The following is a 25,496-nucleotide window of genomic DNA, read 5'->3' on the forward strand; positions in this document are numbered from 1 at the left end:
GTAAGATGGGAATAGTATTATCCCAGGAACGAATAAAATAATCCAGGGACTTTGGTCCTTTGTCAGTGACCTGTAAATATTAAGCTCTATGTAAAGAATGGGCGTGAAGAGCTGCTTCCTAGGGAAGTGGTCTTGGACCACCGTGACCCTTGTGTGCATCACCTATATGATAAGGTGTAAAGTTTTAATAGTAAAGTTTACAGCTTGTGGTGGATTTGAGGATTAGGTGAGGTGATTCTTGTAAAGAACGTAACACAATGTCTGGAAACAGTACTAAGTGTCCTGTCTTAGGACTGCTCGGGGCTGTTTTCATTGTTCTCAAAACACATTTTCTTTGACCCCCACCCCCAATCTTGAAGGTGCTGCTATTGGAGCCTCAGGAGTGTGAATTCTATTTTTCTTGAACTTCTCCGGTTCATCAAAGCCCGCATTTGTCTTTGGTTCATCATTTGGGACCACTGTTTCCATCATCACCATGGCCATCAGTGGGCGGCCACAGCTTGCCACTTAAATCCTGAGATGAAATTGTAGTTCACTTACAAATGAAATTGTTGGTATTTTTCTATGGGATGCTTTTTTTTTTTTTTTATGGTGACCACAGGCTTTGCTGTCAGTATAGTTAAGTTGCATCTATAACTCTCACAATTACATTTGTTTATTCTTCGTCAACAATCAGTTTCATTCCTAAAATATGAGTGATTCTTAACAATTTATGAAATTCCCCATTAAACACTTTATTTTGATCACACATTTTTGACAGAATAAAAACAAGAAGAGATGACCTTTTCTGTGTTTTTCCTGATTTGCTCTTTCTGATATTCCCCTTGTATACTCTTTTTATGTCACGCAATCCTTATTTACAGTGCCTGTCCTGCCAGATGTGGGTAACAAGGACAAGGAAATTCAAGTATGTCCTGCCCTCAGATGTTCTAATGTTCTGGAAGGGAGTTCCTTGTTACTCCCTGTTTTAAGCTCTGCTGTGTGTTGAAAATATTGCTAGATTTTCAGGTACAACCAATAGGGGGGTTATCTGGATTTCAGAGAGAGTCTTGACAGAATATCTCTTGATATTCTCAGAGTTGAGATGGAGAAATAAGGATTCATAGTAGATTGAAAAACTCTTCCCAGGGAATTCTGGATAATGCACCACTGTAATGATGGAAAGTTCTATCTTTGGCTCTGGCCTTTTGAGTATTTTTATCAACAACTTGACAGAAGAAATGGATTTATTAAATTTGCAAGTGGCATGCTGGCGGGAGGCACAGTTCTGAGATTAGATGTCAAAATCAGAATCTCCCCAGCTCCTGAGAGGTGGGAATGATAGGTGAAAATTAAGTATGTTATAGAAGAGAAGCAACAGGTAGTGTGAAAATATGGAAAAATTGTACAGACTATTGTTCAGATCACAGGTTCAAGGCTTGCAATAGCCACTGCAAATAACAGTGAGGAACATAATGACTTCTCAATAATATTGGCTCTTTTTATAGTTGCCTCATTTTAAGGTTAAAATAGGATATCTGCTTTAATAAGGATCTGGCTTAACAATCATTGAAAAAGGTGATGTGTATGTCCAAATTTTTTAAAATATGTTTTTGTTGTTGTTGTCAATTACAGAAGTACTAAATGTATTCTCAAAATAAATATCTTCCTAGATTATGAAGGAGTAAGAAGTGAAAAATCTCCCATCCCTTTTTCTCTTCATTTACAAATGTTATTGTTTCTTAAATATGGTTCTGAAGGCATTTTATGTGCATACAATATGTATATGGACTTTTCATTTTTAAATAAAAATCATAGCATGATTATAATTTTTTTTTCCCCCACTTAAAAAGTCACTTGGAGGACACCTGGCTGTCCCAGTTGGTAAAACATGCGACTCCTGATCTCTGGGGTCCTGAGTTCCTTGGGTATAGAGTTTATCTTTTAAGAAAAAAAAAAAAAAAAGTAACTTGGAAGTTTTACCATTTTAGCTTAAGGAGCTCTCTTTTTCTGCTTTGTTGTGTCCCATTCCACACTATTCATGACAGTCGATTTCCCTTAGTTTAGTTAATTAGCCCTTTGGTGATGGACGTTTATCTTGTTTCCAATCTTGGATATTACCAGCAGTGCTGCCATGACTAACCTTAACCTTGTACCAATGCAGATATATCTGTAGAAATAACACTAGGGTCAAAGGAGTGCACATTTGTTATTTTAATTGTTATTGCCAGATTTTCTTGGAGAAAAATTCTATCAATCTTTTAGTAGCCATAAATGAAAGTGCTTATTTGTATACATCCTTGCTAACAGTGTAAAATCAAACATCTTGATGTTTACTAATTTAGTAGGTGAAAGAATGCATCTGTAAAATTTTAATTCGTATTTCTCATTATTAATGAGGCACAGCAATTTTTCCTACGTTAAGGATCCATTTACATTTCCCTTTTTTTGGAACTGTTGGTTCATAGCCTTTCCCATTTTTATATGGGTTTTGGGGCTATTGATTTCTAGAATCTCGGTATTCTAAAAAAGGATGTACTAAAGAATTTCCCTTTTGTGGTATGAATTGCAGATGTTTTTGATGATTATTCATCTTTTGATGTTTCATATGGTGCTTTCTGGAATGAGAAAATTAAATGTTTCTTTAACATATTTAACTTTATCAGTCTTTTCTGACTTTGGGTTTATACATGATATGTGGAAATGTTTTCGCTACTCCAGATTTCTCCACAACTAGTTCTTGTGCTTTTATGTCTTGAAGCGTTTTAAACCTTGGATCCATTTGGAACTTATCCTAGAATAAGATTATCTGCTTTGCCTTATGTATTTATTGACTATCATCTGTGTACCTTATGAATAAAGTAGACAAGTACCTGACATCATGGAGCTTATTTTCTCATGGGCTACATACATGGAAGAGAAGTGACCAAAGTTAGGGAAATGGGATGTGGATGGGAGTGCTATTTCAGGTGGCTAGGTTATGGGAGAGTCTTCAGATTAGGGGATGTGGGGCTGTTGATATTCTTTTTGTCACTGTCACTTCTTTTAAATCCCTCCAATTTTCCTTCTAGATCCCCTTCATTGGAAGTTACTTACACTATACATTTATTGAAATAGAGGAAAGTACAAGTTAAAGTGAACTGTTCATGGTGGGACAGAGACACATGATCTGTCGTGTTGTTTTGGCTTTACCTCATAAATGTGTCGCTTTGTCTAGACATTCTCCCAGATAGCGTTTAAGAGTTAATACATTTAGAGCTTACATTCCTCCTTTTATAGTTGCCACAGGAAGCGTGTTAATCATCCTGTCTGCACCCTCTGAAGTGCCTCCTGATCCCACACACCCCCTCCACACCAGGCCCCTCAGCTGTTGAGTGAGCGCCTCACAAAACTGTTTTTAATTTCTTGTTCTTTTCCTCTCAGCCCTTATGTTGATGGGTTGTTTCATAGACTGTTAGCCCGCCTAAACACCAAACTCTGGGAATTTTTCCCTCTTCCTGCTCATGACTGGGATTTCTCCTGAGCAAGTGGAGCCATGATGCTGGCCTTAGAGAGTCATGGTGAGAAAAAGGCCCTTTAGCCCAAGACAGGAAATCCCCACCTTGTCTGAGCCAGACCTCAACTGTCAGTTTTGTCTCATTGATGGGATGTGGCTGTGACCCTGGTGGGTCTTCCCTACCTAATGACTTGTACTGTGGCTTGTGTCTGAGGCAGAAGTCTTCGGTGAGAGGCAGCTGTTCCAGTGAAGGCTTTCAGGGATTCTTACCCCGACTCCTACCCTCTCCGTTACCAAGAGTAAGAATTTAAAGCAAGGGACTTCGGAGTTTGTTCCCTTTCTTTTTGTCTAAATGAGATCTTTAAACCTTTACTCAAGTTTATCTTCTAGAGGATAGCTAGCGACACAGGAGGGAAGGGGAATCAGGAGATGTTATCCTCCTGCGTAGTCCATCCAGCATGTATTTCTGATTTTTATCTTGGTAATTGGACATTTTCGTCTTAGTGATGAATGTAGAAAAAGCATTGAATAATTTAATTGTTGGTCTTTTTGAACAAATATTCTGATTATATCTTGTATTTTTTTAGTCACAAATAACAGAAAGCCTACTCAAGCTGTTGTAAACACAAAAACATTAAAAAAAAAACAAAACCCCAAAACAACCAAGAAGTCTAGAGGTGAAATTTAAATTTCAGGAATGGTTTGATCAGGCTTGTTTCCTTCCTCCCTCCCTTTTTTCCTCCCTTTCTCCTTTCCCTTCCCTGCCTCCTTTCCCTTTGCCTCCCTTCCCCAACCCTCCCCTCACCTCCCTCTTCCTCCCTTTTTCCTGTTTTCCTCTGGCCTTTGTACTTGCCAGCTTTGGCTTCTGGTTGATTCCCCTTTGATTGCAGTTTAGTCCACTCCCTTCCTCTTGTTCATTCATGTTCTGGGAGGAGGGTAGATTTTCCCTCTGGCTCTGAGCAAAAATCTGGAGCCTTATTTTGAGTCACACTAACCTAAAACATTCTCTCCAGTTGGGGAACTCCCATGTGCTAATTGCCTTAGTCCTGGGTTAACACCCTTTCCCAAACCAATTACTTGTTAAGGAGGATGAAGTTAGACCGATGGCCAGGTACCAACCAGAAATTATTTCCAGAGCTTCAGAAATAGGGTCAGGCTTTCTAGACTTTAGGGTTTGAATGTAATTTGCAGAAGAAAGTATACATAATCATGTTTATTGAACAGATACTATGTGCCAAGTCCTGTGGGACATGCTCTATATGTAATGACTTATTTAATACTCATCATATCCCTGTGGTCACTTGTAGGAATGTAGTCGGTGAGAGTAAATTTTGGCTAGGCTATCAACAAGTACTTTACATGCCTAGTTCATTCTTCTAGGTGTTACAGGAAGCGTTCTTGTGAATTTAAAACTCTTACATAAGTTTTAGCAATAATCCAATATAATCTTGTATTGTGTGTGTAAAGAAATGGAATCATTATAAGACTTGATTGCAGCCACATCCAAGTCTACCTTCCAGAGTTGAGACTGGAGTGAAAAGAATGATTTTGTGGCATGGCTGTCACCACCTATCTCTCTCATGCTCTTGGCAGGCATTGCTAACTGATCTGCTCTTCACTGATAGTAATCATACAGTCATTTGGAGCTACATGTGAATTAGAACTTATTGCCCATCTTTGATCCAGAACTCAGATGGCTAGTCTCATTACCCAGCCCTCTTTCCACTGTGCCAGATGGCCATTTTCATTGTTGGATGGTTAGATTAAGTTTTGTGGAAGGCGGTCAGAATTCTAAAAGAACAGGTCTTTGTCACTTCAAGAGTGTTGATTGCTTGAAGACCTAGTTGATCTGAAGGTTGAAACCTTCAGCTCCAGGGACACCTGGGTGGCTCAGTCAGTTAAGCATCTGCCTTTGGCTCATGTCATGATCCTGGGGTCCTAGGATTGAGCTCTATGTTGGTTTCCCTGCTCAGCGGGGGAGCCTACTTCTCCCTCTTCCTCTCCCCCTGCTTGTGTTCCCACTCTTGCTGTGTCTCTTTCTGTCAAATAAATAAATAAAAATCTTTAAGTAAAAAGAAAGAAAGAAAGAAAGCTTTAGGTCTGGAGCAAACTTACATATAACTTGTAAACACTTGAGATGTTTGGCATTGGACAGGAAGAATTATGACTTGTTGTTGTTGTTAATACCTCAGATGCTCTTTGTAACCAATTCCTTTTTGTATCTACAAGAAGTAAAAATGAAGTTGCCCCAACTTTAAACAATATTTGTTTGATTTTGAGTGAATTAACTATCTCAATTATTAGTAAGAATTTTGACTGCATGTTTGGATGAGGATAGATTCCATGTGAAAGATACAATTTTTGTATATCCCAGGTATGTCTAAACATACATTGTTATAGACTTTGTCTTCAAAGGATCAGAATCCTCTAGTCTGTGAATTGCATGCCTGCATAGTGCCTGCTTTACTGCTGTCATACCACATACTCATACAGACATCACTAATCAATCACCCAATCCCTTCTGAGCCTCTACTCAGCAGGAGTTTTGCAGCTCAGAACTCCCAGGTTGTTATTACTGGCATCCTTACTCTATGCAATACCCTCTTTTTTTTTTTTTTTTTTTTAAGATTTTATCTAGAGGGAAAGAGGGAACACACAAGCAGAGGGAGCAGCAGAAGGAGAGGAGAAGTTGACTACCAGCTAAGCAGGGAGCCCAGTGAGAGCTCAATCCCAGGACCCTGGGATCGTGACCTGAACTGAAGGCAGAGGCTTAACTGAGCCACCCAGGGGCCCTGCAATACTCTCATTATTAAGGACAATATAATGGGCTCTAGAGAGATCTTAAGCATCAAGATTAGAATTAGGGATCTTGGTTTACAGATTTGTGCTGTTTTCTAGTTTTAACATCTAGTCCTAAGACAGAGATGCTGTGAAATAAAATGATAATAGTTGGTAGTAAACAAAGTATACAGGCATTCCCATGTCTGGTATTATTGTCTGATAGTATTTCTGGTGTTATGGTTAGTTGTCGATATTCCCTTAAAAACACACCATTGATGTGAAATGGAGGAATGAAGTTTTTATACCTAAAATTTAAAAACAAAAATTTGCCCAACTATTCTATTACCTAGAAGGAAAATTTACATTTTCTTAACTGGTTTAAAAATTAGAATATTCCTATGAATAACATCGAACAATTTCATAATTATTCATGCATAAAAGATGAAAACACTGGAGATCAGCAATATGAATGCTTTTTAGCACTTTTTCCTTTTTTCATACATATGGCAATAAATGCACAAAAGGTAATTAAGTTCCCGATAGTGGAGAATGCAAAAGAATCGCAAGCTAAATCCCATAAAGCTTTTTAATTAAAAAATGGAATAGTTTTAAGATGTGTTTTAGATTTGGGAGAAAAGCCATTAATTATAATATTAGGTTAAAAAAATGGATACTAATATTTTTGGATTGTTGCTGTTGGTTAAAAGTAGACAACAAGATGCAGGGTAATAAGCCTGGATTCAGGTAATACTTTTAATATAAGTTCCTTGAGGGAGGCATTAATAAGCATATTTGACTAGAAACAGCACATAACATGTATATTAGTTTTGTTTTTAATTAGATTTAGACAGAATTCATTATTTTTAATGGCTTTTCATTAGTGAACAGAAATCGTTATTTGGATATATTATGGTAAAATAAATTCAAGGTGTATGCTTATTTTCTGTAAAGAATCTCTTAGGTATTTAAAGAAATTATTGTTTGGAACACAAATCCTAGATAGATATTTGAAATTCCTCACTTTTAGATAAAAGTATGATTTTTATATGCTCTAAAACAGCAATTTTATCTCTTTCTCAAGTCAGATCTTAATAATGAACTGTAATTAAATGAGATTGTTTACTTAAATTGCTGGAAAGTCTTACTGCTCTATTTATATCTGTTCACATTGGACTTGTCAAATAATATTGCTGGAAGTGGAGGGTCAAAATTAGGTTTTTCTCTCAGATTTTATTTGAATTTTCTTTGAACACAGTAACTTAGTTTTGGTCCAAAATTTATGTATGTTGACCAAATTCTTGGGTTAAATCTGCCTTAAAGAGACACTGAATTTAAAGTAGGTCTTAGACGTGAGCCCAGATTTACAGTATGTGCTATTATTTTCACGTGGGGAATTCTGTCTGCCTTAAACAGGCCATTTGGAATTAAACCCCAGTTGTGTGATTTATTCACATTACTGTAGAAATATGTCTTCCTGGTGCTAGTCTGCTGAATTGTAGAATCTCAAAACAAGAAAAATACAGTGGCTTGTTAATGGTACACCAGGGAGGTAGAAGTGGTTCTTTTAATGCACAAATGAGCCATAAATTAAGCTAATAATGTTCTTCCTTAACTACAGTTTTTAAAGGTGAGTTTCTCCAACTTTATAATGTTTTTATATAATGTTAAATAATGAAATATCACCCACACGCTTGCTGTGTTTTCTTCAAACAAATCTCTCTCTTACTTTGGTTTTGCTCAGTGGAAATTCATGCAAAGAGCTGAGGACAGCAATCTCAGCATTATCTATAAACCAGTGCCCATCACCTTTATCTGTTAGGCCATAGACCTGCCCCCAAATATATAACAGTAAATCCAATAAAATATGGATATTCACAAAACTTAGATTTTATTTGACTTCTGAGTAGTTTCATAAATATTTCTTCATCTCATCGGAGTAAACACAGGAAAATGACCCTATTGACAAAGAACAACCAGGAAACAAACATGGGTGTATTAACTGACTCAACTTCATTCAGAGCTCATGAGTTTTCCCACTCATTTCCATGTTTGGTTCTGCTACTCAAGCTAGAATACCACCGTGCAATTGTTTTGTGTGTGTGTGTGTGTTGTGTGTGTGTGTGTGTGTTTTCTCTTCCCCTCTTTAGTCTTCTTCGTTCTGTGACAAATTTTCAGTCTTTCCTGGTTGTTCATGACCTTCACGTTTTTGAGGATTATCAGCCAAGTGTTTCATAGAATGTTCTTCAGTTTGGGTTTGTTTGATGTGTTTTCCTCATGATTAGACAGAGGCTATAGATTTTTAGAAAGAACCTACAGAGGTGATATGCCCTTCTTACCACATCTGTCAAGATGTGCCTGATGGTCTGTGGCATCACAGGTGATGGTAACCTTCACTACCTGGTTAAGGTGGGATTACCAGGCTTCTCCACTGGGAAGCTTGCTTTTTCTGTTCTTTGAAAGCTAGGCACTAAGTCCAGCTGTCGATGGGCTTAAGCTCCACTTCCCAGAGGATCAAGGTTACTTTTTGTCTCGAGTTCTCCAAAATGGGGAGCACCAGGGCCCAGTATACTTTTCAGCATTTCAAGGAGTGACTCCCCTGAAATGTCACCTTCAAAGTCCTGCCCTTGGGGAGGTGAGGGCCTCTCTTCTCTCTTTGTATATGACAAAATGCTTGTATCCACCTGCCTTAGCCTTTAATTGGGCTGCATGTTTGTTTTCTGCATTAGACAGTCAAGTTCTTGAGGGCCTGCGACACGTTTTTGTAACAATAGCAGTGGCAGTCAAAGTAGCCACCATTTACGGAGTTTTCATTGTTGGGCTCTTCTTTCATTTATGTATTTGAGAGAGAGAACAGAGGGAGAGGGAAAGGGAGAAGCAGCCCCCACCCCCACACACACACACTGAGCAGAGAACCTGACATGGGCCTCAATCCCAGACCCCAGGATCATGATCTGAGCTGAAGGTAGATGCTTAACCACTGGAACCACCCATGTGCCCCATTGTTGGGTACTTCTTAAAGTATTTTCCATTGCTTATCTCATATAATCCTCAAAACTACTCTATGACTTGGACACCACTAATTTTTCCCGTTGTACAGATGAGCAGACTGAGCCTCTGGCAGCTTCAATTGTCCAGGGGAAGCCCAGGTGAACTGTGGCAGCTCCACCTGCTGGCAGCCACTTCGTAGCACTGTGGCTGGTACAGAGCAGGTGTCAAAGTCCATATTTAAATGTTTACAGCGATGAACTGATGAACAAGACTGGTTTTGCTCTTTAACTGACCTTCTTTCAATAGAGAACTCTGCTAAAGCATAGAAAAAATAAGAGAGCCTTAAAAATAATCATGCTTCATGAAAGGCGTTGGAAGCAAAGTTCTGTCACATTCCTTTCTTTAAAAAAAGTGTAATTGCCTTTAGTGGGCTAGTTAAATTTGCACACAGCTTCCATCTTGTACTTCATAAACTGCTTGTTGTACCTTCTCCCCATTCAGACTAATTTAACTTATTAGTGATGAAAGGAAGGAGGTTGACCTCCTGACTCTTGAAACCAAGGGAGTCAGGAAGAGTAGGAAGAAGTCAGGAGATAGAAGTATAAAATTAAAACCAAAATAGCACCATAGTGTCATTAGGAGACACAACTATGCAACTCTTTAATGTCATCTTCTAATTCATGTATTTGTGCGCAAAAATATGTATTAGCAGCACTCTGTAGGTAGGGCTGTGCTCTACGTATGGCAATAATGGTAAACAACACAGAGAAGGAACCTCTTCTGAGAGTCACGAACTAATGAGTTAGACAGACATTAAATTAAGAAGTGGACAACAAATTACATGAGTGATAGGCTGTCCCAAAGAACACAGGTGCCCATTGCCAAGTTGGTACACGGCCCTTGTTCATATGCCGCATGGAAACCACCAGAGTGTATTGACGATGACATTAAACCTTTAGGCAGGAGTTTTAAATGCATTCATGGAATTCACTAAAAAGAAAGTAGCTTTCATCACAGGTTGAGTGAGGTTTCACTGCCAGTATAGATTCTCTGGCTGCAAATATGTTGGCAGCATGTCTTCATGAAGGTTGCATTCCCACAAGACTCTCAACAGGTGAATGGCAAATTACTTTGGGCAGCGCAGCCGCCCTGTGGTTTCCATGCTCCCGGTCCAGCCTGCCCCTTGTGGGAAGATAGCCTTGTCTAGTAGGTCGCTATGTCGGAGTTGGTTAGCCATTGAAAATGGGTCCGGTTGCCAACTGCACATGTCCTTCTCATTCTAAGAAAGAGTCAGTAAGGGGAAACTGAAGTGCAAATGACTTTTCCTTCTTATTTTAGACGGAGAATGTCATATCTGAGGGTGGAAGGCTTCTTGCTGATTGGTTTTCTCCCCAAAACTAGGTTTAAGTTAACCACGGTCTTTATTTAGTGTCATGGTTTTTTTTTTTTTTAGATTTTATTTATTTATTTGACAGAGATTACAAGTAGGCAGAGAGGCAGTCAGAGAGAGAAGGAAGCAGGCTCCCTGCTGAGCAGAGAGCCCGATGTGGGGCTCGATCCCAGGACCCTGGGATCATGACCTGAGCTGAAGGCAGAGGCTTTAACCCACTGAGCCACCCAGGCGCCCCTAGTGTCATGTTTTTTACTTAAAAGCATTTATTCAGACTTCTGAAAAACAAAGCATTCAATACTCTGAGATTGTACAACTGCAAATGATTAATGATATAATTCTCAGCGCTTTATAAAGTGTCTTAACACTGGAGAGATTTATACAGTGTGGAATGGCGATGGTGCTTCGATGTGAGAATAGGTAATCAATACCTCCAAGCTTGGAAGAGCGTTCTATTTCCTCCACTAATGACATAGGGGTTTTTGCCAGGCAAGGGAGTCTGGAGCATGAAGCACTCCAAAGAAAAATTAATTTAAAATCTGAAGTGGAAGATCAGTTTCAATTAAAATTGCACTTGAATGTACATTGGGTAGAAGTGTGAAAGCGAGCATGTAGTCGGCTTAAATCTTCAGATTGTTACCAGTGAATAAATGAATCCCACTGGTACGAACCCTGATTATATTCTTAAAGAGTGCTAAATTATATGTCACCCATGTCTAGAAGGTTTTGAGAAATAATATGAATGGAAAGTGTGCTTCTCAGAGTTTTTCTTTATTAGTAGGATAATTACGAGGTGTCTGTGTTTTTACAAAGGACAGCTTGCATTCTTATTTCTTTGGAGTCAAACATGTTTGGATTTATTTTACTGTGCATTTTTTTCATTGAGTATAATTTTATTGTACTCGTGAGTTTCTAAAAGTCATTACACACACACACACACACACACACACACACACACACACACACACGATATTAAAACTTTAACTTCCAGGGGTGCCTTGGTGGCTCAGTCAGTAAGCATCTGGCTTTGGCTGAGGTCGTGATCCCAGAATCCTGGGATCAAGCCCAGCCTTGGGGCTCTCTATTCAGCGGGGAGCCTGGATCTCCTTTTCCCTCTGCCTGTGGCTCCCTCTGCTTGTGTGTGCCCGTCCTCCTTCCCCCCACTGTCAAATAAATAAAATCTTTTAAAAAAATAAAACATTAGTTTCCATAATTTGAACATACAGGCTCATGAGACACATCAACAATCACTTTATTCCTCTGGAAGAAAATTTAAAGAATGGACAGGAAATTGGAGCTATTCCTTATGTCCCTTTTCCCCTCCTTTTTTCCTTCAAATATAATGATGCAAGATGAAAATAAAGTTTGGCTAGAATATATGCAAATGCACACTCTGTTCTTTATGACTCATCAGAGTCTTAGGGAATTTGACCAAGAGGTGAGGAAACATGAGTGAAAAGCCCTTGATGCTTCTTCTTTTAGTAAGGAGCTTTATAGTCAAGAAAATGGTGATGTTAACTTTTTCTAGAAAGCCTTATGACACTTGTAAATGATTTTGAAAAGTGCCCTGAGGTTGCTAAACCTTTGCCAAGCAGTGAGTGTGTTCTTCCTGATAGTCTTTTCCATCTTACTGTTTCGGATGAAAATTAGGGAAAATGACCCAGGTGTAGAAGGAAGCCAGGTTATTTGCCAGGTAGCAAGAATATGCATCATTTTTGGGGGGTCACATCGATTGCTCTTGCAGCCTTGACCATTACCGTGACTAAAAAGATGTTCTGTGGTTGTCTCTTTTTTCATGGGGCCATTGTTTACATCAGCTGTGAACTCTATCGACTGAGGGGGGTGAGGATATTGATGGCCTGTGTGAACATGGTAGTGGGTTGGGCACAGGTGTGTGGGCTTTTATTCAGCAGTAGGAAGACTTACGGTGTCTATGTTTCTCCATCACATGATGCTAGGTTTAGAGAGAGATAGGAAAGTACTGGTGGTTGGGTGGGTTGGTCTCTTCAGATCACTTTGACCATTCCATCCTCATCTGATATGTGAAGAAATTTAAAACTGAAACCTAGGTCTCTCTCTCTCTCTCTCTCTCTTTCTCTCTCTCTCTCTCTCTCTCTATATATATATATATATATGCACTTTATACTTTATTGTTTGGGAAACCTAAAAATTGTATCATTTAGATTTATTTCATATCCAATTCTTAAAAAGAGATGTACGTTAATCTTTCTAGCAAAGGGTATTTCCTTTCAAGGGGCCACTCCTGCTTTGTCATGTCAAGAAGGTTAAAGGCTGGGTGCAGAAAAATCTCAGAGCCTGTTATCAACTTAATAGATATCACCCCCAGATTATTTCGTTTCCAAGTAGTGCAGACAGGTGGGTGCGGTATGTTTTCTCTGCCCATGCCTGCTGGGTACCCGGTAGGATTCTGTGCTGTTGCATTTTCATTCCTGCTGCATGTATCCCCCCAAAAAGCCTGCATTTATATGAGTGCTGCATTCATTCTGAATGCACCTTTATACCCTCATGTCCTATGCCAGGGAAGGATTGAGAAGGAGAGGTGAGTGCCTGAATCCACTAATTTACAGTTTCTGGCCAAACCGAAAAATCTTCCACAATTAACCAAAAGAAAATCCTGCCTCATTGCCCCATTATTTGTCATGACTCTCATCCTGTGTCATGTGGCCTTTAATTTTTAATTTTTCCTTTTTCTAGTTCACAGACTCCTAGAAGCTGTTGTGTTTGGTATACCGTTGGTAACAGCAAAACATGCTGAACAGAGGAAGGTGATTTCTTGTGAATAAATGCTTTGCTTATTTTGGAAGACTTACTTAGAATTTTTTAAAAATGTGAACAACTCTGACAGCCCTTCTGCTCAGCTTCCTTAATCTGATTACAGATAACGTAGCAAATGTTTGATTACAAATCAAGAAGCAAAACCATCTTAAGGAACATGTCTTTTCTTTAATCATATCGCCCTATCAAGCAAATGGCTTGGATCCGTAGTTTTCAACAGACTGACATCTTTGGGTGGGAACATTGGCGGGGATGAGGTGTGGGGGTGTGATGTACTTTCAGAGATACAGTGGTTGGCTTTTTACATCCTGTTCATTTCATCCCTAACCCTTGAGTCATGAGGACTGAAGTATGGTTCTCTTTTAACAGGTGCCTATGGTCCTGAGCACTGGGTCACGTCTAGTGTCAGCTGCGGGGGCCGTCTCCAGTCTCCCATAGACATTGTAGACCAGCATGCACGGGTCGGCGAAGAGTACCAGGAGCTGCAGCTGGACGGCTTTGACAATGAGTCTTCTAACAAAACCTGGATGAAAAACACAGGGAAGACAGGTAGACTCCTGACTTTTTTACTAGTCAACAAATCAATGGGAAATAGTTTTAGATGGCTCTAATATTTACCTTGCCCATGGTTTTTGCTCCTTAAGTAGTGCGTGTTGCTATAAGGAACATAGAGTGAGAGCTTTGGAGTTAGCTCTTGGTTCGAGAATCAGCCATTTGCTCTACAAGCTGTGTGATTTGGGGCAAATTACTTAACCACTCTGTGCCTCGGGTTTTAGAAATACAATAAAGGTGCGTAATAAAATATCAGCCTCATAAGGTTGTAAGGATTTAGTGAATCCATATAGGTAAAGTGTATATAAAATGGACTTTCAGAAATCTGCTTTAACCTTTATGGTGGCTGCTAGCCACATGTGGCTATTTTTAAATTTAACTATTAAGTCCGTCAGTAAGTAAGACTAAAGTTCACTCCCTCAGTTGTAATAGCCACATATCTTTTTTTGTATTTCCCCCCGACTTTGTTAGGTTGTTTATGTGCAGCGTTTGAAAGCAGAGGATACACATTAAAATCTTCGTGGAGTTTTTTTTGGGGAGGGGAAGATCTGACTTTTATTTAACATGATATAAGTTTAATATATATATAATGTGATGATTTGATACATGTTTATATTTCCAAGTAATTACCATAATTTGGTTAGTTAACACTTTAATCACTTCACATCCTCCGTTCCCTCCCCCCGCCTTCCTTCCTCCCTTCCTTTGTTTCTTTTAGTGAGAACATTTAAGACATACTTTCTTAGCAGCTTTGTAGTATGCAGTAAGGTATTGTTGACTATAGTCCCCATGATTATATATCCCCAGAACTTCTCTTAAAATGGACCTTTATAGCCTTTGATCACATCTTTCCATTTACCGCACATTCAGCCCCTGGCAACCACCATTCTACTCTCTGTTTCTATGATTTCAGCTTTTTTTTTTTTTAAGGTTTTTTATTTATTTATTTGACAGAGATCAGAAGTAGGCAGAGAGGCAGGCAGAGAGAGAGGGAGAGGGAAGCAGGCTCCCCGCTGAGCTGAGAGGCCGATGGGGGACTCCATCCCAGGACCCTGAGATCATGACCTGAGCTGAAGGCAGCGGCTTAACCCACTGAGCCACCCAGGCGCCCCGATTTCGGCTTTTTTAGATAACATATATAGGTGAGACCATAGAACATTTGTCTTTGTCTGACTTACTTCACTGAATATAATGCCCTTAAGGTCCACCCATGTTGTCACAAATGGCACGATTTCTTTCTTTTTTATGGCAGAGTAATACTCCAATGTATGTTGTACTTGTCTGGTCATCAGTTGTGGACACTCATTGTTTCTATGTGTCGGCTCTTGTGAATAATGCTACAGTGAACATGGAGGGGGCAGATATCTCTTTGGGATAGTGATTTCATTTCCTGAAGTAGAATTTCCAGAAGTAGAATTGTTGGATCATATGGTAGTTGTATTTTTAGTGTTTTGAGGAACTGCCATATTCTTTTCTGTAGCATCTGCACCAATTTCTGTTCCCACCAACAGTGTACAAGGGTTCTCTTTTCTCCATATCCTCACCAATACTTTTTATGTCTTGTCTTTCTTGATAATAGCCATCCTCATAGGTGTGAGGAGCTATCTTATTGTGGGGTTTTTTTGTGTGTGTGTTTTTTTTCTTTTTTGAAAGATTTTATTTATTTATTTACTAGAGAGAGCGAGAGAGAGAGAGGGAGAGAGAACATGAGATGGGAGAACATCAGAGAGAGAAGCAGACTCCCTGAGGAGCTGGGAGCCTGATGTGGGACTTGATCCCTGGACTCTGGGATCATGATCTGAGCTGAGGGCAGTTGCTCAACCAACTGAGTCACCCAGGCGCCGTTATTGTGGTTTTGATCTACATTTCCCTGATGGTCATTGAGCACTTTTTGTGCACCTATTGGCCCTTTGTGTATCTTTGGGAACATGCCTAGGATCTTTTGCCAACTTTTAACCAGGGTTATTGAGTCATTTTGGGTTTTTTTTTTGGGTTTTAGAGTGGGTTTTTATTGGGGTTTTTTGCTACTAAGTTGCATGAGTTCTTTATGTATATTGGGTATTAAAATCTCTATCACATGTATAGTTTGCAATTTTTTTTTTCCTATTCAATAGATTGCCTTTTTATTTTTTTAAATTGTTTCTTTTGCTGTGGAGAAAGAAGCTTTTTAGTTCAATGTGGTCTCACTTGTTTGGTTTTTCTTGTGTTGCTCGTGCTTTTCGTGGTATGTCCAAAAAATCATCACTAAGACCAATGTCTAGGCGCTTTTACCTGATATTTTCTTCTAGGAGTTTTATGGCTTCAGGTCATACATTAGAGTTTTATGTATTTTAAATTTTATGTATTTCCTTTAATTCATTTCAAGTTAATTATTGTGAATAATGTAAGGTAGGAGTCCAACTTCATTAACTTTTGCACGTGAATACTTAGTTTTTCCAACGCCATTTATAGAAGAGACAGACTATCCTTTCCCATTGAGTGTTCTTGGCTCTCATGTCAAATATTAGTTGGTTATACATTGTATATGTGTGTGTGTTTATTTCTGGACTCTAGATTCATTAGTCTGTGTGTGTTGCTACACCAGTATCACACTCTTTTGGTTACTGTAGCTTTGTAGCATAGTTTGAAATGCCTCCAGCTTCATTCTTCTTTCTTATAATTCCTTTGGCTCTTCAGGGTCTTTTATGGTTCTGTAGAAATTTTAGGTTTGTTTTTACTGTTTCTATGAGAATTACCCTTAGAATTTTGATAGCGATTGCACTGAATTTGTGGATCATGGGTAGTATTATAGTGCATTCTGTTATTGTGAAAAGGTCTGTTGGACAGCTCTGTGCCAAATGCACAAATGGAAGTAAAATTCTTACCTCTTTGGGTTTTTGCTTTTTTATTTTTTTAAAGATTTTTATTTATTTATTTATTTGACACAGAGAGAGAGGGAGCGAGAGAGCATACACAGGCAGGGGAAATGGTAGGTAGGGGAGAAGCAGGCTCCCCGCTTGGCTTGGAGTCTGATGCCAGGGTCAATCCCAGGACCCTGGGATCATGACCTGAGCCAAAGGCAGCAGCTTAACTGACGGAGCCACCCAGGTACCCCAAGGTTTTGTTTTAATATTTCCTATTACATTAGAGGACAGAGGAACATGTTCTCGTGCTTTTATATATCAGGCCAGCAACTTGATGCTCCTGCCTTTAATTACCCCCATCACCCTCATTTGTCTTCGGAAATTTATGAATACAGAACTTCATATTTTCACCATTGCTACTACAAAGAGCTGCCTTCCTCTTAATCACTATTGTGCAATTATCAGTTTCAGATGGTCCATGGAATTAGAGAATGCCTTGCTGTGCTCCACTGTCTGACCTGAAAATAAACACAGGGGTGTTATATTATACCTCTGCTTAGTGCTACCTGATTTTCTATTGGTACTAAGTATATTTTTCATATCTTATTTTTTGACTCTTATAACTCTAATCCATTAAAACAAGCTCACTGTCTTTCTCTCTCTCTTTTTTGAAATGATCCCTTTGTAACCAAGGGTGTCACTACAAACCACTCTTAGTAATCCCTTTCAACAGCCTTGGCTGGCCACAGCCCCCACATTGGGCTAAAACAACTTCAGTGTCAGCCCTTTGGTTTCATTCTTATTGTGGGTCACAAACTTGCCTTTTTCTTTTTTTTTTCTTTCTTTCTCCTTCCTTCCATCCTTCCTTCTTTCCTTTCTGTTTAAAATTTTTATGTATTTCCTTTAGAACGTGATAGACCCCAGAGTCCAGGGAGGAGAACACAGAGAGAGGAGAGAGAGAAACTCAAGCAGACTGCACTTGAGTGTGGAGCTGGACACGGGGCTCCATCTCACAACCCTGAGATTAGACCCAAGCTGACTCCAAGGGTCGGTGCTCAGCCAACTGTGCCTCCTCAGGTGCCCCAAAATTGCCTTTTCTTTTGACCGAAGTGGCTGCATGGGCGACTTTGGGGGGATCTATTTTCCTTCTCCAAATCAACATTTGTCTGAGATTATTCATGGTTGATTGCTTTGGGTTGGCCTGGTGTGTTCATAGAATTGCTTCTCAGTCAGCACCATGATTCCTGACTTCAGACTCTTCTTTGTAATGTTCTCATGATCAGTGCTCCTTGCCTCATCTCAGGCTACCCTCTCCTGTACCTTAAGTCATCCATCTGGGTCTCTCTGCTCAGGAAAAATGTGTGACTGATAAGGTTATCTGTACACACTTTTTCACCCCTCCCTCTTTTCCCCAATGTAGATTGTATATTTACTGTTACAATTCAGAATTTCTCTACCAGTGGTCCTGCTTTATGTTTCCAATGTGAGCATCTTTTGGAGAACCAGGATGGGAATATTGACTCCCCCCCACAATCTGAATGTGGTGGACCGTAGCGTTGGCCTACTGGGTGTAATCAGACCTCAGAGCCAAGTGCCACCTCAGTGCCACGTTCCAGAAGCTGCCAAAGGCAATTCGCTGGGCTCTCTGATGTGGTTTTCTACTTGACTTTCAACACTTGACAGCCTTCTGCAAAGATAACAGGTTTCAGTGACAGCTTTCAGCTTGGCATCTCCAATGACATGTTTTAGATGAGTGGGGGGGTTCACTCAATGCAAGTTGATTCATGACCTTGGTCTTCCAGGAGCTGATTTTCAATCTCTGTCACTGTGCTGACTTCCTGGAGTGATCCACAACTTGTTGCATGTCTGTGAGTGTGTGTGCCTGGTTTTCTAGCATAGCCATCCAAATGTGAGCACATCTATATCAGAAATTTGAGAAGAAGCACACCTTTCTGAGAAGCAGAAATAAATCCCCTTACTTCTCAGACTGTACTTACTGTAAATTCATGACATCATCCTAGACAGACTATATCTCATATAATCTAAGATGATTCTCAAGGACTGTTTTGTAAAACATGACAACCATGTATATGCAATTTTGAACAAGAACTTGGAATTATTTTTCTGTTCTCTTAAGTTTCAGCGTATGGTGGTGTAGAAACTTGAGTGCAAAAATCACACTGTGTTGTTTATCTTCTTTGTTTTTTTAAATCTTCTTTTTTTTTTTTATAAGCACAAACCTAGAAACTTCCTTCATCCTGTACTTCTTAAAATGCTAAAGGAGTTCATGAATTTTCAAGTATTTTGGAGAAATGAAGATTCAGTTGCTTTGTCCATTATGCATGGATCATATAAATTCACCTGAAAAACAGTATACAGACAATGTAGGGTGCTGTGTCTAAATTAAGGGCGAGGATTGATAATATCCCCAGTGAGTAGTATTGATAGGTAACCTAGAAAAACACCCACTTATCTTCAGCCCTAACTGAACTGAAGTTGAGGTGGACCTACAGCTGGTGGTGTTCCAGAAAAGGAATCTGGACTTAGGAAGGAAGAGACCTCAGAGTGTGAGGAGAAAGTAGCCAGTAGAGGAAATGCACCAAGTGCTAGAAAAGTCCAAAGATGAAGTCTCTCTGCTGCTACCAGTGGCATGCAAAAACGTGCCACAGGAAAGTCTCCAAAATTCAGCCCTGTCCCAATATAGCTCATGGGAAGAGAAAGGCCTTCCCAGGTTTGGCGACCCCAAATGCTGCAGAGCCCAAGACCCCAGGTAAAAGCACAGGAAAGAAGCCAAGAATCAAAGAAGAATCAGAGAAAGAATGAAATTCTTCAGTGGGGAGAAAAGACCCATGACAGACTCCCAAAAATCAGAGGACAAGTTCTTCACTATTTCTAGTAAATCTGTAAGGAAATCTTCCCACACCTCAGAAGCCTGGCCCAGAAAACTCAACATTCCCCAGTCGACCTAAGTTAGAGAGTCAAACAGAAGGAAACATCCAAACTCCCTAAAGAGCTTTTTAAAAATATCCAGGTCCTGACCACTGTTGTGGCCTTCCCCAAAAGTGAGCTCCAGACTTAAGTGCTTTTTGAAAAACCTTGGCAAGTATTACAGGTGTGTGTTTGTGGGTGTAAGAACCAGTACTTTGAAGTAAATTCATTTTTAAAATTGCTCTTCTGTTTATTTGCTAACATAATAGAGGAAAAACACAATGCTTCAGTGTGGTTGTTTTTTGTTATTAAAGTGTAACATTTGCTTCTGAGTAAACTGTTGGCATTCCAAAAACATTTTTACCAAACGCTCATATCATCGAACTAAGGTTTTGCAAGATGTTACCCTTTTGAGGAACTGGACAAAGGGGACACAGGACCATTGCATTATCTCTTACAACTGTACATGAATCTATAATTACCAGAAAAATTAAAAGGTTAATTAAAGAAGCCCCACAGAAGCCACGTGGTCTTTCTTTGTTGTGGTTCTTCATTTTATATTTATCTTGGATACCTAGATGAAGAAAAAACTTCTTTTTCCTTCTCCATTAATTTTTAACCAACACGGGTTTTTTTTCTCCAAAAGTCCTTTTGTGAATTTTGTTCTTCCAGAAAATAAATTCAGTAGAGAGTATTTATTTTTTGTGATGGAAATTTACAGGTCACTTATCTGTAAAATAGACTGTCTTTTGGATATTAAAATATGAATATAAAAAGTTAATATTTAAAGCAGCCTATTATATACAGACAGTAACTTTCCCATAAAACAGTTTTAATGTTCATATCTGTCTTAACCCCCTGAGAGGGCTATATATCCAATCCAGGATAATCAATAGAGCAAGTTAGTTGTACGTAGCCCACTTCTCGAAAGTTGTCTAAAATATCTTTACAAGACAGATAGCATCTCTCTTTTTCTTCCTGAGAAGCCATAACTGTCTACTGTGCCACTTCTCATTTGATTTCATCTAAAGTTATTTCCCTTTCTTTCATTTTTGTAGAATGAAAAGATAATGCATTCATCAAGAACGTTTCAAGATAATCTTGCTGTTCCTAGCATTAGCTTCTAGCTAAATGATCAGAATTTAAGACTTAGACGGTGCTTCTGATGTATGTTAATAAGCCATGGGCTCCTGTGAATTTTAACTATTTGGAGGGTTTTGGTGTTTGGTGTTTACTAATTTTTCTCTCTTCCCACACCAAGGACAGATAGTCAAGGCATTTGTCATCATACATTCATTTACTTCCATTTTACCACTTTATATTTGTCTACTCTGTGTTTTTTCCCTTGCCTACATTCTTTCCTACTTGTCTGCATTTGCCACAGTGCCCGACATCGATGGATTCAGGAAATCATTGTTAAATTAATTAAAGAAGATAGATTACAATAGGGAAAGTATGGAAGCAGCCCAAGTGTCCATCGATAGATGAACGGATAAAGAAGAGATGCTATATAGATACACAATGGAATATTATTTAGCTGTAAAAAAGAATGAAATCTTACCATTTTAACCATGTGGATGGAGTTAGTATAATGCTAAATAAAGTAAGTCAGAGAAAGACAGATACCATGTGCTCACTCATTTTTAGAATTTAAGAAACAAAAGAAATAAACAAGAAAGAGACAAATCAAGAAACAGACTCTCAACTATTGAGAACAAACTGCTGGTTACAGAGGGAGGGCGAGTTAAACAGGTGATGGGCTTTAAGAATACACTTATGTTGAACAGTGAGTCCTGTATAGAATTGTTGAATCACATGAAATTAATACAATGCTGTTTGTTAACTAACTGAAATTAAGATAAAATCTTTTAAAAAAATAAAAATTTCCTATTTCAGAGGTCTAAATTCTTGGGTTCTTTCCATTCAGTCTTGTCTGAATTCTGGAACTCAAGTCAGAGCTGTTTCACTGGGTCTGTCTTTAGCTAGATACACTACAAGCTCTGTTTCATGTCTGCTCAGCTCCATTTCTTTTCTCTGACTCCCACAGCCCCAGCCCTTGTGCCATGGTGGTAGAAACAAGTTTTGGGGTAGATGGAAACTGATTACATGCCAATTACATAACCAGTGATAATGGGGAAACCAATGGTGTTTTACACAGGGAGACTTAAGTAAATTTTGAATTTTGGGGGTCATGTCTGAGGCCTGTCTTTGTTTTTTAGAGCAGAGTTCTCTCGGCTAGATTGATATTTGTCATACATTGTATGATTCAAGGGTCAACTTACCCACTTTATTCATCTTGCTCAGTTTAGCAGTGAGTTCACTGAGACCTGGTATAATCCCATGACTTGACAGCTCCTGGATGTCTGAGGCTGCTCCAACTTAACATGTCCAGTCTCTCCTTAGCAGATGACTACAGTAAATTCCCAACTTTTGTTCCTACCAACTAGTGTTGCTTTCTTCCCATGCCTTCTTCATTTAGTAGCCAGAATAATTTTATTTCCCAAATCTGATCATGTCTGTCTTTCCGTCTCACCCTCTTTCATTCTTGTTCTTTCTTTCAGCCATATCAAGGACTTTCCATTTCTCTTGGGGATAAAGATAGATTGATCGCTGTCCCTGCCTCATTCCCCAGCTTCTGTGTCACACCCTGCTGTCTGGGCACCAACCACCCTGGCTTTCTCTTACTTACTCTCATTACCGCAGGGCCTTTGCATCAGCTTCTTTTTTTCTGGACAAGTTCCCCTCTTGTCAGTACTTCCCAGGGTTGCTCCTTTAACTATCAACTCATGTAATTTCATCAGTCCTTGAAGATACCCACTCCCCCTCTCCTGTCTGGGCTTGGACTCACCTCTTACCACTTGTCCCACTTTCTGGGCTGCTTCTGCTGTCGTTTAGTTGCCAGGACCTGTCTTTCCTACCAGCTGTACCCTCCCTGAAGCCAAGATCTATGCTTGATTCACTAACCTTTTCTTCTCTGGTCATAAGTTGGTAAATATTTGAAGAAATAAATGCCAGTGTTAGATAAGCTCATGTTTCTCGACTGCCAGACTAGAATGTTACCCTTTAACCAAGGGCCCTAAGCATCCCCTTGTGGACACCTGCATTTTGGGTGGTCTGGGGGTGGGGAAGAAGGGTCCCACCATCAAGATCCAATCATAGTGGTCTTTTCTCATTTTGTAGTGTTAAAAATGGGTTGGGAATAGCGGAAGTACGGAGCAAGCAGTAGTTTCCGTGCCATCCATCTTTATTTAACTTTTGGCACCTACTGCTGTTTACTCAGATTTTGGTATGAACATTTGCTCTAGCCCAGCACCAGATAGACATGTTGAGTCCAATTTATAAACAGTGGGTGGATGTCCTGCAAACATTGCCATGAATGCCAGGTACTCAGTTATCCCTTCGAGCTCAGGAGAAAACCAATTCCTTATCTGCTGTGTGACTCCCACCTGTTCCCTCCCCCTGCGCACAGCCTGGGGTAGCATTACATCTGGGGGAGCCTCAGACACAGGGGAAGTCTGTAAAAGCTATGGCTTGTCTCCCTAGGATACTAACCTTTATAAACAACACTTATGCAGTTATACAATGTCATCTTTATGCAGTAATGTCATATAGCAGTGACTGTTGTAAGCATCCTCGTTTGTCAATCCTGTGATCTCCCAGCAGACCCGTGAAGCTACTGTTGTAGCATTCCAGTTTTAAAGAATGGGAGCTAGAGCACCAAGAAATGTAATGCCTTTCCTACAAGGGGAGTGTGACAGGTGGTAGTAGTCAAATTCAGACTCAACTGGCTCCAGAGTCTGGCTCTGTCTCTGCGCCTGTGCTCTGCATTTTACTTCCTGTCTCAGAAGGGTGTAGACCCAGAGCCCGTGGGTGGCTCCTGCTGTGGACTATGAACTCTAGGTTCAGAAACTCCAGATTTGAAGCCTCCGCTCCTTCTGTTCCCTTTGTCTTTCTGCTGTGATTCCATCCCAGTCCACAGTAGTGGTTCAACAACCAGAGGGCCTGTTCTATACTCCCATGTACTTTCCCTGTTTACCCCCCTTTCCTATTAGTCTCTATCCATTAGCTGTTATGTGCTACCTTCGTGTTACCTAATCCGATTCAACTTACTTCTGTTGTTTTAAAGTTGAAATTAAAATTCATTACTCCCAGCATGGAGCCCAACTCAGGGCTTGAACTCACAACCCTGAGACTAAGACGTGAGCTGAGATCAGAAGTCAGACATTCAACTGACTGAGCCACCCAGGCGCCCCTTTATTATTATCACAGTAGTATCTACTTACTGTTTTTCTTTCAACTGGCTCTCTTTATTTTAATTACAGAAATTGATTATAAAGGAAAACTTGGTACCAACACCTTAATGTGAAGACCTGTACTATTTGACTTGGAGAGGCTAATACAGGCATATATGGCTGTGATCTGTGAATATAAATCAAATTACCAAAGTTACTAAATTGAGCATAATACTTACTTTTGGGTACAAAGGGGAAATGAGTGAGTATCAGGGAAGTATGGAGAGCAGATCAGCACCACATTGATATTTTTTTCCCCTTGATGTGAACAAAGCATAGAAACAATCAAGAAGAGAAAATACGTTTTTTTACTCGGTGTTGTAATGAATTCAGAGCATCTATTCAGCACTTACAATCTCTGTCAAGTCTTGCTGTGGTCCCTGTCCTAGGACACTTTATTTTGTGAGGAAGTCAGTATTGCTTTAAAATGGAACTTGAGGGGTACCTGGGTGGCTCAGTCAGTTAAGCGTCTGCATTCAGCTCGTGTCATGATCTCAGGGTCCTGGGATAGAGCCCCAAGTCTGTCAGGTTTCCCACTTGGCAGGAGTCTGCTCCTCCCTCTGTCCTCCCTCAACTCCTCCCCCTGCTAGTGTGCGCTCGCGCTCTCTCTCTCTCTGATATAAATAAATAAAATCTTTTTTTTTTTTTAAATGGAACTCTATCTGAAAAAGGAGAGTCACACCTTTGTGGGCCCCCCTCTTTGTGGCACGTGAGCTCTGTCCATACCTCCACAGAGGAGTCTGACAGGAATCTCCACTGAATGTGTACTTGTTGGCTTTCTGGCTGGTTGGTTAAGGCCTTTCCCTGTGTGATTTCCTTCAGGCATCAAAATAGCCTTGCCCCGTTGACCCTTTTAGTGCCATGGGAACAGTGCTGGAGACTGAGGCACGAAGAAGTCAGGTAACTTGGCCCAAGGTCATCTGCTCTAAAGTAAGCAGAACTGGATTCTGACCCAGGTCTGTCCATCTTCTGAGCTCTTAGCTCTTAATATATTCTGTGTTCTGTAGGAAGTATCTTGATTTTGTTTTCAAACAGCTCTGTGTCCTCAGTGGTCATCAGAAAATGGTTACGTGATAGCGGAGAAAGTTCTCCCTTCGCAGTTTTATAGGTAAACAAAAATAGAAGCCGCATTGAGGAGGGGGAGTAGGAACACGGAGCGTGCTGTAAAATGAAAAATGAGATTAATGTTTCAGATTGTACAGTTCCCTAATTATGCTTTTAATTATTCATATAAAACAAGTAAAATGACCCCTGACAGAGACATAAATGATTTAGGTAAAATCAAATATTTATAAGATGCTGCTGAGTCCCTGAGTATATTGTAACAGATGCACTCAAAATGCTTTGCCTTCATCCTTTGGATGCAAAATGTTACGTATAGAATTTATAACAGGATGATAGTAATCAAAAGTATCTAAGACACTACTGACCTAATTCATAGGTATTTTGGC

At 39.7% G+C, this 25,496-nt stretch overlaps 1 protein-coding gene across 2 annotated transcripts in view; it reads left to right on the forward strand.

Moving 5' to 3' along the window:
- The window catches only part of LOC111143893 (protein tyrosine phosphatase, receptor type G), a 700,723-nt gene that overhangs the window by 393,185 nt on the left and 282,042 nt on the right, over window positions 1-25,496 (forward strand). For both annotated transcript variants that reach the window (XM_022497940.1, XM_022497941.1), the window contains exon 3: window positions 13,800-13,979. In XM_022497940.1, the coding sequence (XP_022353648.1) occupies window positions 13,800-13,979 (180 nt within the window). The remainder of the gene's footprint in view (window positions 1-13,799; window positions 13,980-25,496) is intronic.

This window comes from Enhydra lutris, unplaced genomic scaffold (assembly GCF_002288905.1).
Source record: "Enhydra lutris kenyoni isolate GAN:26980312 unplaced genomic scaffold, ASM228890v2 scaffoldscaffold10, whole genome shotgun sequence".
NCBI lineage: Eukaryota > Metazoa > Chordata > Mammalia > Carnivora > Mustelidae > Enhydra > Enhydra lutris.